General features: G+C 32.4%; 1 protein-coding gene across 1 annotated transcript in view; it reads right to left on the bottom strand.

Moving 5' to 3' along the window:
- Window positions 1–7,834, bottom strand: part of LOC111366783 (probable serine/threonine-protein kinase At4g35230) — an 11,233-nt gene extending 3,399 nt beyond the window's left edge. The window contains exons 1-9 of the mRNA XM_022987478.1: window positions 7,371–7,834; window positions 7,134–7,269; window positions 5,426–5,559; window positions 5,162–5,283; window positions 4,254–4,358; window positions 2,619–2,666; window positions 1,978–2,036; window positions 1,724–1,782; window positions 42–228 (exon numbers count right to left, since the gene is read on the bottom strand). Of these exons, the coding sequence (XP_022843246.1) occupies window positions 42–228; window positions 1,724–1,782; window positions 1,978–2,036; window positions 2,619–2,666; window positions 4,254–4,358; window positions 5,162–5,283; window positions 5,426–5,559; window positions 7,134–7,269; window positions 7,371–7,670 (1,150 nt within the window). The 5' untranslated portion in view covers window positions 7,671–7,834. The remainder of the gene's footprint in view (window positions 1–41; window positions 229–1,723; window positions 1,783–1,977; window positions 2,037–2,618; window positions 2,667–4,253; window positions 4,359–5,161; window positions 5,284–5,425; window positions 5,560–7,133; window positions 7,270–7,370) is intronic.
- Window positions 7,835–12,306: the final 4,472 nt, after the last annotated feature.

Here is a 12,306-nt window from a genome sequence, read left to right as displayed (position 1 = left end):
CTACCTAAAACTCCCCACCATCCACCGCCCATTGATTTCACCTGGCGCGCCGTCGCCCACTACCTGTTTTCTCCATACAGCAATCCGAAATTCAACAAACCCACCGTAAATTACAGCAACCAGAAATTGACCCATTGCCTTTCCGACCCGGAACACCCACTCACGACCATCGCCTCCGCTCGTGACATCCATGGACGCCGACCGCCGGCCTCCAGTGCTGCAGTTTCCCTTCGTGCAGGAGTCTTTTGTTCTTAATTTACTTTGGATCGGGATCTTAGTTGGGCAGTGTATTAATATTGGGCCTTATGTAATTTTAAAAAAAATGGAAAAAAAAAAAAGAAAAAAAAAGAAACGTCTTTTCTATCATTTACAGGTACATCTTTTATTCTAGTTAATCCGACTTGGCTACTTCGACGAACGAAAGGGAAGTTCTTGTTTTTATTTATTATTGGTTTATATTGTTGTTTTGTTTAAAATCGCATCAATTAAATTTTTGTGCTGCTGCTGATCTAGTTTTTACCTAAACTCAAGTAATTGAATCCATTAACCTCGTTAAATCTCACTTTTTACCTTGCTTATTTTACGTGATTAGGGTTTGACTAGTATTTAACCCTTGCTTTGCTATTTTACATATACCAGCAGTATTAGCTTGTTATATTTGGATTTTAATCCCAAAATTTAAATTTACAAAAAAATAAAAAAATAAAAAAAAAGCTGTTTTTGTTCATTGATCTCTCTATTGCATGTCATTAAGCTGCTATTACAGTGCATGTAGTTACATATTGGTCGTCTTGTCACTTCTAGCTCCAGTACCTTAAACATGAACCCCTTACAATTCGATTCACTCACCCGACAAATAACGGCTATTCAAACCCAAATGACCGCTACTCTTGAAGAGAGTAAGACCTTGTCTGCTAGTTTGAAAAAATTTAAACAAACCCCTCATTCAATTGATGTTGATAATTCTAAAGTGTCCCATAATAGACAACATCGTCGACAAGGTAACCAAAAATACTTTCGAACCGATCGTAAGGATAGAGATAGGAATAGGGACCAGATTCGTGAGCGAGAACGAGATAATTTTAAAATTCTTACTCGATGGAATGCCCTTAAACAAGGAAATCAATTAGTGATTGATTATATCGCGCAATTTGAGGAATTTCGAACCAAATATCGTTTAATTGAGGATGAGAGCACGACTTTGAGTAGGTTTAGCCAAGGTCTGAGAGATGATCTTAAGCGCGAGCTTTTCCTTCGAGGTGTCACTACTCTTGATCACGCTTACTCTTTAGTTCGAGACTATGAGTTGATTATTAGTACTCCATATGAAAAGCGTGGCCATTGTCGTTCACCCATCTCATTAGCGTCGCCTCATCATAAGTCTATCATAAAACCGTCTCCGTCTAATATTCCTCCTATTTGAAAAAATAATTTTAAAGGTCATGAAAGTCCAAGATCTTCTTCTCCATGTAGAAAGCATATTGACAATCATCTTTCGGTGTCATTAGCTCCACTTCCTCCCGTTAAGTTCCTTCTAGGACCTCCCCCGTCTGATGTTCCTCCAATTTTGAAAAATAAGGGTAAAATTTTTTATAATCATCATTTGGCTTCATTGGCTCCACCTCCTCTCATTAAGTCCCTTCTAGGACCTCCCCCTTCTAATGGTTCTCCAATCTTGGAAAATCAGGGTAGAATTTTTGAAACTCCAAGGTCTTCTTCTCACTTCTTGTGCGTCAACTGTAAAGACTTTGGTCACATTTCTTCTAAATGTCCTAATCGAACCTTAGTCATGGAAGAACGAAAGAATGTAATAGAGGAGTCGTTAGAAGATCTAGTCCATGAACCTAAACTTGAAGATTTTGATGACTTGGATGATAGTGAGGACACTTCCTTAGATGGAATCCAGACTCTTCTCGAGACTTTGGATACTATACCCCTTATCTTCGACAATTCTCAATCATATGTTATATGTCATACCCTTACCCAAGTTAAAGAGCTTGATGATGTCACCAGTCACCCTTGAAAAATTCAGTCGCCTGTGGTTAACACTAAGGCAAAATTATCCACCACTGACCAACCTCAAATAATGGTCAAAACAAAAGTGCTAACCAAAATCCTGACAATTTATTAGTCTCTAGTCCAGAAAAATCTTGAGAATTGGGACTTGATCCTTCCAACTGTTCAAATTGCATATAAAGATCCTGTGAATTGGTCTTTAGGTCTAAAACCCTTTGAAGTTATTCTTGGTTGTGAACCTTTGAAACCTCTAGACCTTATTCCCATGCACCCACATGCTTATGTGTCTATGTCAATTGAGGTAGTTGTTTCACATTTGCATAGCTTACATATTGAGATCAATAATCAATTTGAAGCAAATAAAGCATTATATAAACCTCAAGTTGATTGGCATAAACAACACTTTGAATTTAATATTGGGGATTATATTATATTGCAAGCTTGTAATGCTGGTCTTTTTAAAATTTCAAAGCATGTTGGTCAAAATGCCTATGTCAATGATCTTTTATCACATTATGACCATCACCTTATTTTATTTGTTAAGGATTTCGATACTTACAATGACTATTTTAACACTTTTGTCGATCCTTTTCTATCTGTACCTGAGAACTCCCACACCGAATCTTTTGCTATATCTATTCGAATAGCACCTGTCGCAGCACACAAAAATAAAATTGATGTTTTTTTGAATGAACAGCTTGTGTTGACCAATGATAGAGAGATTCAATGCTTCCTTGTTCTTTGGATAGATCGACTTGATTCTGACGATACATGGATTCCCAAAGAGAGATTTCAGCGACGTGAGCCAAATTCATTGGAACTTTATAAGAGTCAACAAAATCCTCATTCGCCTAAGTTATCTTGGTCAGCTCATGTTTTTGCGGGTAATTTGCAATCGGCGTCGTCATCATTCATGGAATTTCGATATTTGGTTTGTCAGAAAGATCGTCTCCCATGGCATGACTTGGAGCCTTTAGCATCAGATTCATTGCAACATTTTGATTTATCCACTCGACGGGGTCAAGTTTTTCTCCCACCCCCGGAGAGTTGATGCGGACATCCATTTATTATTTATTTTCTTCCATTTACTATTTATTTTCTATTTGGACTATTAGTTATATTCTATTTGGATTATTATTTATATTTCTGTTATTGGGCTTATTTAGCGGGTTTGGCCCAAGCCCTTCTCTTTAGGATTTTTGTTTTGTTATTTATTTCTATTTTGTTGCGTATTTGAGACAGTTGATGAATTGATGAATTAAAGAATAGAATGCTTGGGTTGTTGCCTATGGCTTCCTCCTTCTCCCATTTCCCCTGATTTCTACTTCTACTCTGGTTTTCTTCCCCCTTTCTCTTCGGCCCATTCCCCCTTCTTGCTGCCTTCTTCTTCTTCTCGCTGGAATTCTACTTGCTAGTTGTGTTTTTTTGCTATTTCTAATTATTCTGCAGGAATCATCCCTCATCCTGCATCGAGATGCCATTGAGAAATGCAAGAAATGGCATGCCATGAAACGTTGATATTGAGAATGCCTAAGAACACACAAATTGTGATTTCCTGCTTTTTCCTAGGAAATGGGTTTCTAAAAAATAGCTCTCACATGGATTAGGTTTTGCATGTTTGTGTTAAGATTTTCAACAATGGAAAATGGTACTCCTGTGACTTTAATAGCTCTAGAGGCTCAAGGCAGATAAATTCTTTATCCGCATTCTTTACTTGTTGGTTATGGGGTGCTTATGTTAGTTTGGTAAAGATGGATGCAGAGACGGTTGGTGATGAAGGGTTTAATTGTTTCTAATAGGTAAGGGATATCTAGATGCTTTATTTTTTAAGATGTGAATCATATGCTTTATTTAATGAACATCAATTTATTATACCACTACTATAGGAATAATTGTGAAACTTGAGTCTTCATGACAAATAATTTTATCAACTTTAAATATCATAGCCACGTGAAGTCTTTTCAGCTAATTCCAATTTGACACACCTACGGCATCTTGAAGCGTGATTGTTCACTTAAAACACTAACGTTCTTCATGACAAATAATTTTATCAACTTTTTAAAAATATCAGAGCCACATGAAGCCTTTTCAGCTAGTTTCAATTTGACACACCTACGGCATCTTGAAACGTGATTGTTCACTTAAAACACTAATGTTCATGACAAATAATTTTATCAACCTTTTAAAAATATCATAGCCACATGAAGTCTTCAGCTAGTTTTTCCAATTAGACACACCTACGATTCTCTTTCGGATAGGCCCTGAAAGGAGAAGGAAGGCTGGAATGCCAACAGGCATCTATTATTGAATTCACCCGACCCGAGAGGCTTCCAGCACCCATACTTTGCATAACGTAATGGGTTGAGTATTATACATGGGAAAGCCACTAGTTTTTTATAGTGGAACCTCCTTTGATTTGGGACTTTTTGACCAATCAGCCACACAACATGAAATGATTCTCTCACTTTTTTACTTTAATGAGTAAAAACTTATATAATTTCCTGCAAATAATGTGATAAGGATCAAATACCACAAGCAATTACATGGGGTAATTGTAGCTATATTAGTAGAATTTGCAACATTTCATTTGGAACCGAAAAGGTAATGGAGGACAAATCTATCTGAATAAAGAGATTTTACGGTTTGAAATGAACAATTTTAGAAATAATAATTTGAGGATTAAATGTGAGTAACCTCTGCTCGGCCACATATTTTACGTATTAAAACTACATCTGATGGCCAATAGTTTTATATAAACCTAGATTTCAAATGCCAGCTTCTTAATTTCACATTTATCCATCTAAAGGAGAACAAAATTTTGGAAACAGGAAGAGCACATAGCTCCTCTAGTTTGTTTAGATCAGCTCAGTTGTCACTGAGCTTTGTTATAAGATACTCTATGCAGTATACCCTTTAAACTCTTTTATGCTTTGAGTCTGTTAATCTCAAATCCTATACTACAGCAATGTGACTTTAGGGGTTTTAATTAAATTCTGACTATTCATATAGATGTCCCCTCAATCATACACCTAAATTTCAGGATTGTGGGCATAGTCCATCTAGAAGAGAAATGTAAATTGGATATATATGGTACGGGACAATTTAGGCATATAAACGGGAGATAACTAAAAGATAAAAAATCTAATAAATCTGAAAATTACCATTTCTTAGATACTCAGGAGGTGTATATGCAAGATTTGTGCTGTAACTTTTACCATCCCTGCTATTTTTCATCAATCCAAAGCAGGAAAGCCGTGGATCACCATTCTGCCAAAAGCATCATCATACATACATTTTACTCCAATTAAAAAATAAAGCTCATAGATAAGATACTAGCATGGGGGAAGAAAAGAAGAGCATTGCAAGAAAAAAGCATATCATCAAGCTCAAGAATCAGATATTAATTAACCTCATCAAAGAGAACCCTATAGGCATTCAAGTCATGGTACAGTGGTCGACCTTCATTGCTGCAATAATCTAATGCTTCAGCTATATACAAAGCCACTCTTAAACGCATGGCCCACTCAGGGGTTTGATTCTCCCCTGTGAAAGGAAGAGAAAGATAATTTAACTAACGCATTAAATGACCAAGATAGAACATTGTGACGTTTAAAACACAATTTTTTTGCATGAAAGTACAAAGACAAATGTGAAGAGGCAACTTTATCAGGAATTGTGGAATTTCCCATCCCCGTGGGAAAGGATACACTACATAATGATGTCACAGAGAATGTAGCATATAGACAAATACCCCTTCAAATCCCACTATTTCGGCTTTGTAGGTAAATAAGGTAATAGAACCTCAAATTTCTAATGTTTTGGGTAACTTCACTACAAAGAAAAGATTGACGTTTCCCATTCTCAATTTCCCAATACACTGTTGCACATGATTCCAAACTATAACTGCATGATCCAAAATGTGTGTGCCTTCTGAAAAGAACAAGACCACAATCATATCCAAACAACACGTGGAAGATAGAACATGCTACAGACACTACTCTTCAAGATACGTTCTTTTTAATTTTTTGAAGCATCTTCTGGGCTATTAAAATGCTATCTCCATGCCTTGTGAGATTTTAAACAATTTATATGGAAAAGCTGGCCCCGGATTTGTAGGGCACTCCACACTTGAAGTGATAATTAAGTTCATATTTTACAAACAAGAAACTCCTTTCAACTGACTCCATAATTGGGAAAGAAAACATTTTTCCCTCAAAAGAAGAATTTGATTCCAGTTCAAAAGGAATTTAGATATTCAGTTAATATATGAAAGTCAAATAGCGTTCTCACCTGCACCAGCATCGCTGGATGATGCAGAACACTTATTTATAGAGAGAGTCAAACAGGCTTCTGCAACCCGATTATGTAACTACTGGCAATCCAGCTTACTTAGCGTCTAGTGATGCTCTCACATGACCCCCTCCCTCAACACACACACACTCTCGAAAAGATGCGAAAAACACAACTTTTAAAAAAATATTAACATTCTAAATTTCAGAAGCTAATTTCTGTATTCCTTTCGTAGATTAATCATTGGTTACAGATGTATGACAAGCATATAGTTGGGCAAGCATACAAAAGACATAAAAATTCATCCTATAAATTGATTTATAGATTAAAATTCAAATCAACTTATCACTTCACAAAGAAATGCCAGAAACTCATAGTAAACATAGCAACTGACTGCCATTTAAATTCTATAACCGAAAAAATGTCACAATAATATCAGTATTAACTAATTCACAATACATTGTCCCCGTTTGGCCCCCATTCTCTTTCTCATTCTTTTTCTCGCTCTTATTTTTAACCACACAACCTTCCATAAAATAATATTACACACAAATCAAAAACTTTACATTCTTTTACAACCACATATTTTTCAAAAAAATACTATTCCATCAATTAAAATTTGAAAAGAATGGGGCCAAAGGGTCTCATTATGTTGTTTAGGGAAGCTAAGATTATGAATAAGGAACTAATGATTGACCTAGCTTTGAAAATTGAAAGTAGCTGCATTTGCCAATATCTCCTAAAATACATCTAGATAAGTATGAAGGAGAAATGCTAAAATGCAATAAATGAATGATAAATTAAGCTGAAGGAAGAATAGAGAATACAGTGAAATAAATGCTTAGCAAGAGTCTCGTTAGGCATGAACTCCGCCACAAGCAGCCTCTCATCCCCATCACAACAATACCCTATCAAATTTGCCAGCCTCTTGTGCCTCAGTTTCCCCACTTCCTTTGCTTCCTCCTTTCAAGTACAAAACATGAATAAATTAAGTCAGTCTTCATTTTCCAGTAAAACATTTACATATGTGTATTTGTTTTTCAACTGAATCATATTATTCGTACAGCGAACTGTTTAGGATCGGGCCAGGCCATTTTGGTGAATTTTTTGACAGCGATCCAGCGGCGGTTCTGCAGACGGCCTTCATAGACGATATTAGGGGCCTTCTCTCCACTCTCAGAGACGATGTTGTCGGAGCTAAAGTTGTTGGTAGCAGCCTTCAGCTCCGCCAAAGTGAACTCCGCGAAACCCGACGAGCCTCCTCCGGCGACGTTAGCAGAGGAAGAATGGCGTTGGTGGCTGTTGTACGAATGATCCTTATCCAAGCGCGGCTTCCTCGAGAACAACGATTCGCAGCAGCCCATCACTAGGCCGAGTTAACTCAGTGAAGATCACCTATATTAACATTATTATTTTATTTTATTTTATGTCGGAGCTGCGTATCTAGAGTTACGATAATGTTGAGTGCCGTTATACTGAGGCTTTCTGCAGCATGTATGGATTTTTAGAGAGAGAAAAATGTAGTTTTTTAGTTTTCTTTTCAGCGAGTTAATTGTTACAATGGTCATTGAATTTAGATCAATGTTTTTGATTGCTCATTAAAATTTAAAATGTCAAATTCTGATCACTAAATTTATGTCAATATCTTAGATTGCTCACTGAAATTTAAAATATAGAGTTTTGATCACTGAATTTTGAAAAATATTGTACATTACTCACCGTAAACTCGATATTTTTCAAAATTCAACAGTAATGCTAATGAGTGACGTACGATATATTCCAAAATTCAATGGACAAAACTCGATATATTTTTTTAAAATTTCAGTGAACAATCGAAAATATGGATTTAAGTTCAGTGGCCAATCGAAAATATGAATCTAAGTTTAGTGATCAAAATTTAATATTTTAAACTTTAATGACCAATTAAAGATATAGGCCTAAGTTCAGTGACCATTGAAACAAATAACTCCTTTTCAGTTAGTCTCCATCAGCTCTAATATATTTCTATGATTTTCCAATTTTTTTTCCTGTAAGAATCTAATTCAATTCAGATTTCAGAACTGCCTGAAGTGAAGTGAACGGAAGGGAAGGGAAAGCAATTGCTAAACTGTCTACTTCGAAAAAAACTTATTTTTTTCACTTTCAAAAAATAAAATATCTAGAATAATTATTAGAAACTTTTTATTTGTACAGGGCTCCACGAAATATATGGATAAAAAAAAACAATAAATTATGGAATCATAGAATTTGTGGATAAAATGGCATTTGACACATTTAAATTATAATTTTATAATTTAAGCCTGTATTTGGGCTCCATTAAAATTATAATTCATTTTTTTCATTCTTATAAATCATACATTTTTAATAAAATAGTATTATATGTAAATTTAAAAATTTTCCATCATTTTTAACTATTAACTTTTTATAACTATTAATTATTCTTCTAAAATACATTTTTGTCCAAAATTCAATTCTAATGGAGCTCAAACAGCTTTGTCAAACATACACTAAAGCCTATTTAAGTCTATTTTAGAATAGTATTTTGATGAAGAATATATAGTTAAAAAATAAGAAAAGATTTTGAGTTTGTGTTTAATATTATTTTATTAAAAATATGTAATTGAAATAAGGTGCAGAAAAATATACTTTAAAAATAATGAAAACCAAACAAGGGCTAAACAAAAATTACTTAGAAATTATTTGAAACTTTAGCTCTTTTTATAAAGAGTAATGTCATTTATCATTATTGGTCTTAAGAACTAATATAAGTGATAACTTGTGATATTAAATAATAAATTTACTTAAATAAATGTCACTAATTCATTTAATTGAACTTATTAATTGTGACCATCTACACTGATGATCTAACAACGTACCTTTATTTTTTAATAAAGTGAGTATTTGAAAATTACCGTTTACACACTATTTTCAGTCATACTATTTTAAGGAAATTATTTAATTATTGATTTTTTTAATTATACATTTTGCAAAAATGCATGATTCTAAAAAAATTCTTTTCAAATGATCACTCTCACACACGAACATTTAGCCCTTGTTTTATACCCATTTTTCAAAAATTTATTTTTTAAATTTATTTTCAATCACATATTTTTACAATAAAATATTTTACAAGTGAACTAAAAAATTTTTCAATTATGATAGAAACTTGTTTGATTAATAAAAACTTTGTTTATGATAGAAACTTATTTATATGTTAGTATAATTTGAAGCTTGCTTAGTCGAAGTTAGAGAGACGACAGACCCACGTGAGCTTTATCGTTTATTCTTCCACGTGCCTTATTAGGACCACCACTTTTGAGTTTTATAACAGAAAATCACAATAACCTTTAATACTTATAATTTTGAGTGTATATATCATTATTACTTTATGAGTAATACGTTATCAAAAATAAAATTGATATACCTAAAATTTTCCTGTGAAAATTTCTATAGTTAATTGTAATTAATTTACTCAATTTAAGTTATAATAATATAAACTGATATGTTATTTGTAAAGGTTGTTCAAATAGTTTAAAATTTAATCATATAAATTTACTTATTTTGCTAAAAGAGATACTTATTTTCTATATATAGTATCTGAGACAAAATAATTACTTTTTAAGTGTGATTTAATATCAAACGACCAAAACGGATATAATGATATTATTTTGAAATGTTATAATTATATAATATTTTAAGGAGCTAATTTAGTTACAGATAAAATTTATTTGAATCGTAAAAAGTACATGTTTTATTGTAAATCTTTTTTTTTTCAGCTTATATATTTAAAAAAGTGTAAATTATTTATTATTAAATTCTTCAATAAATTTTTTGTTAAATTCCTACTAGTAATAGATTCAAAATTGTGCATGAATTCATTTGTTATTAAATATAACAAATTAAATTGCAACAAAGGGTAGAAAATTTCCTCTTTTTTCTTGAAAAGGAACATTTAGGCTTAGATTATAGGGAAACCCTTTTTGGGCAGGCTCAAGGTCAGGCCAAAAAACAGTGAACTTAGGTTTATATTTTTTATTGCTCACTGAAATTTAAAATGTAGAATTTTGACCACTGAACTTTGAAAATTGTTGTATATTACTCACCGCAAACTTAATATTTTTCAAAGTTCAACAGTTATGTTAGTAAGTAACGTACGGCATATTTTAAAGTTCAGTGGACAAAATTCGACATTTTAAATTTCAGTGAGCAATCGAAAACATGAATCTAAATTCATTGAGCAATTAAAGATATGAACCTAAGTTCAGTGATCAAAACTCAACATTTTAAATTTCAATGACCAATCAAAAATATGGACCTAAGTTCAGTAATCATTAGAACAATTAACTCCTTTTCAGTTAGTCTGCATCAGCTCAAATATTTCTATCATTTCAGTTTTTTTCCCGTAAGAATCTAATCCAATTCAGATTTCAGAAATGCGTAAAGGGAAGGGAAGGGAAACCAGTTGCTAAACTGTCTACTTCGAAAAAACTTATTTTTTTCACTTTCAAAAAATAAAATATCTAGAATAATTATTAGAAACTTTTTATTTATACAGGGACTCCACGAAATATATGGATAAAAAATAAACAATAAATTATGGGATCCTAGGATAAAATGGCATTTGACAAGTTTAAATTATAATTTTATAATTTAAGCCTGTATTTGGGCTCCATTAAAATTATAATTCTTTTTTTTATTCTTATAAATCAAACATTTTTTAATAAAATAGTATTATATGTAAATTTAAAATTTTTCCTTTTTTTTTAACTATTAATTATTCTTCTAAAATACATTTTCTCCAAAATTCAATTATAATGGAGCTCAAAGAGCTTTGTCAAACATACACTAAAGCCTATTTAAGTCTCATTTTTTGTCCAAAATGTATTTTAGAACAATATTTTGATGGAGAATATATGATTAAAAAATAAGGAAAGATTTTGAGTTTGCGTTTAATATTATTTTATTGAAAATATGTAATTGAAATAAGGTGGAGAAAAATGTACTTTTAAAATAATGAAAACCAAATAAGGGCTAAACAAAAATTTCTTAGAATTATTTGAAATTTTAGTCCTTTTTATAAAGAGTAGTGTCATTCAACATCATTAGTGTCAAGCACTAATATAGGTAATAATTGCGTAATATTAAATAATATATTTACTTAAATAAAATGTCACTAGTTCATTTAATTGAACTTATTAATTATGATCATCTAGATTGATAATCTAACAATATAGCTTTATTTTTTAATGAAGTGATTATTTGAAAATTACCCTTTTCACACTATTTTCAGTCATACTTTTTAAGGAAATTATTTAATTATTGATTTTTTAATTATACATTTTCCAAAAATGCATGATTCTAAAAAAAAAATCTTTTCAAATGATCACTCTCACACAAACACTTAGCCCTTGTTTTATACCCATTATACAAAAATTAATTTTTTAAATTAATTTTCAACCACATATTTTTTCAATCACATATTTTACACGTAAACTCAAAAAAATTTTCATACTTGCTTAATTATGATAGAAACTTATTTAATTAATAAAAACTTTGTTTATGATAGAAACTTATTTATATGTTAGTATAATTTGAGCCCCGAGGCATAGTCCAATGGTACAAAAGATAGGAGTGAGATTATATCATACCTTCTTGATAGTCCCAATGTGAGGGTTCGATTTTTGAGACATGAAATTTGATTCTTTGTAGACGCAGTGTACAGACAGTTCTTGTTTTCTAGTCTGTTGGGGCACATCTCGAAATTTACCTCCCTCACAAAGCTCTAAGAATGAGACGATGGAAATTCTTAAGGTTACGATTCGACCTTTATAATTTGAAGCTTGCTTAGCCAAGTTAGATACGCAAACATAATTTCACGTACGGCTAAATATGACTTTTGTGGAAAACGACGCAGTCGAAGTTACAGAGAAGACAGACCCACGTGAGCTTTATCGTTTATCCTTCCACGTGCCTTATTAGGACCACCACTTTTGAGTTTTA

The sequence above is a fragment of the Olea europaea genome, chromosome 18 (assembly GCF_002742605.1).
Source record: "Olea europaea var. sylvestris chromosome 18, O_europaea_v1, whole genome shotgun sequence".
Taxonomy (NCBI): domain Eukaryota; kingdom Viridiplantae; phylum Streptophyta; class Magnoliopsida; order Lamiales; family Oleaceae; genus Olea; species Olea europaea.
The sequence above is the reverse complement of the archived record's forward strand: the minus strand, read 5'-3'. Positions and strand labels throughout refer to the sequence as shown.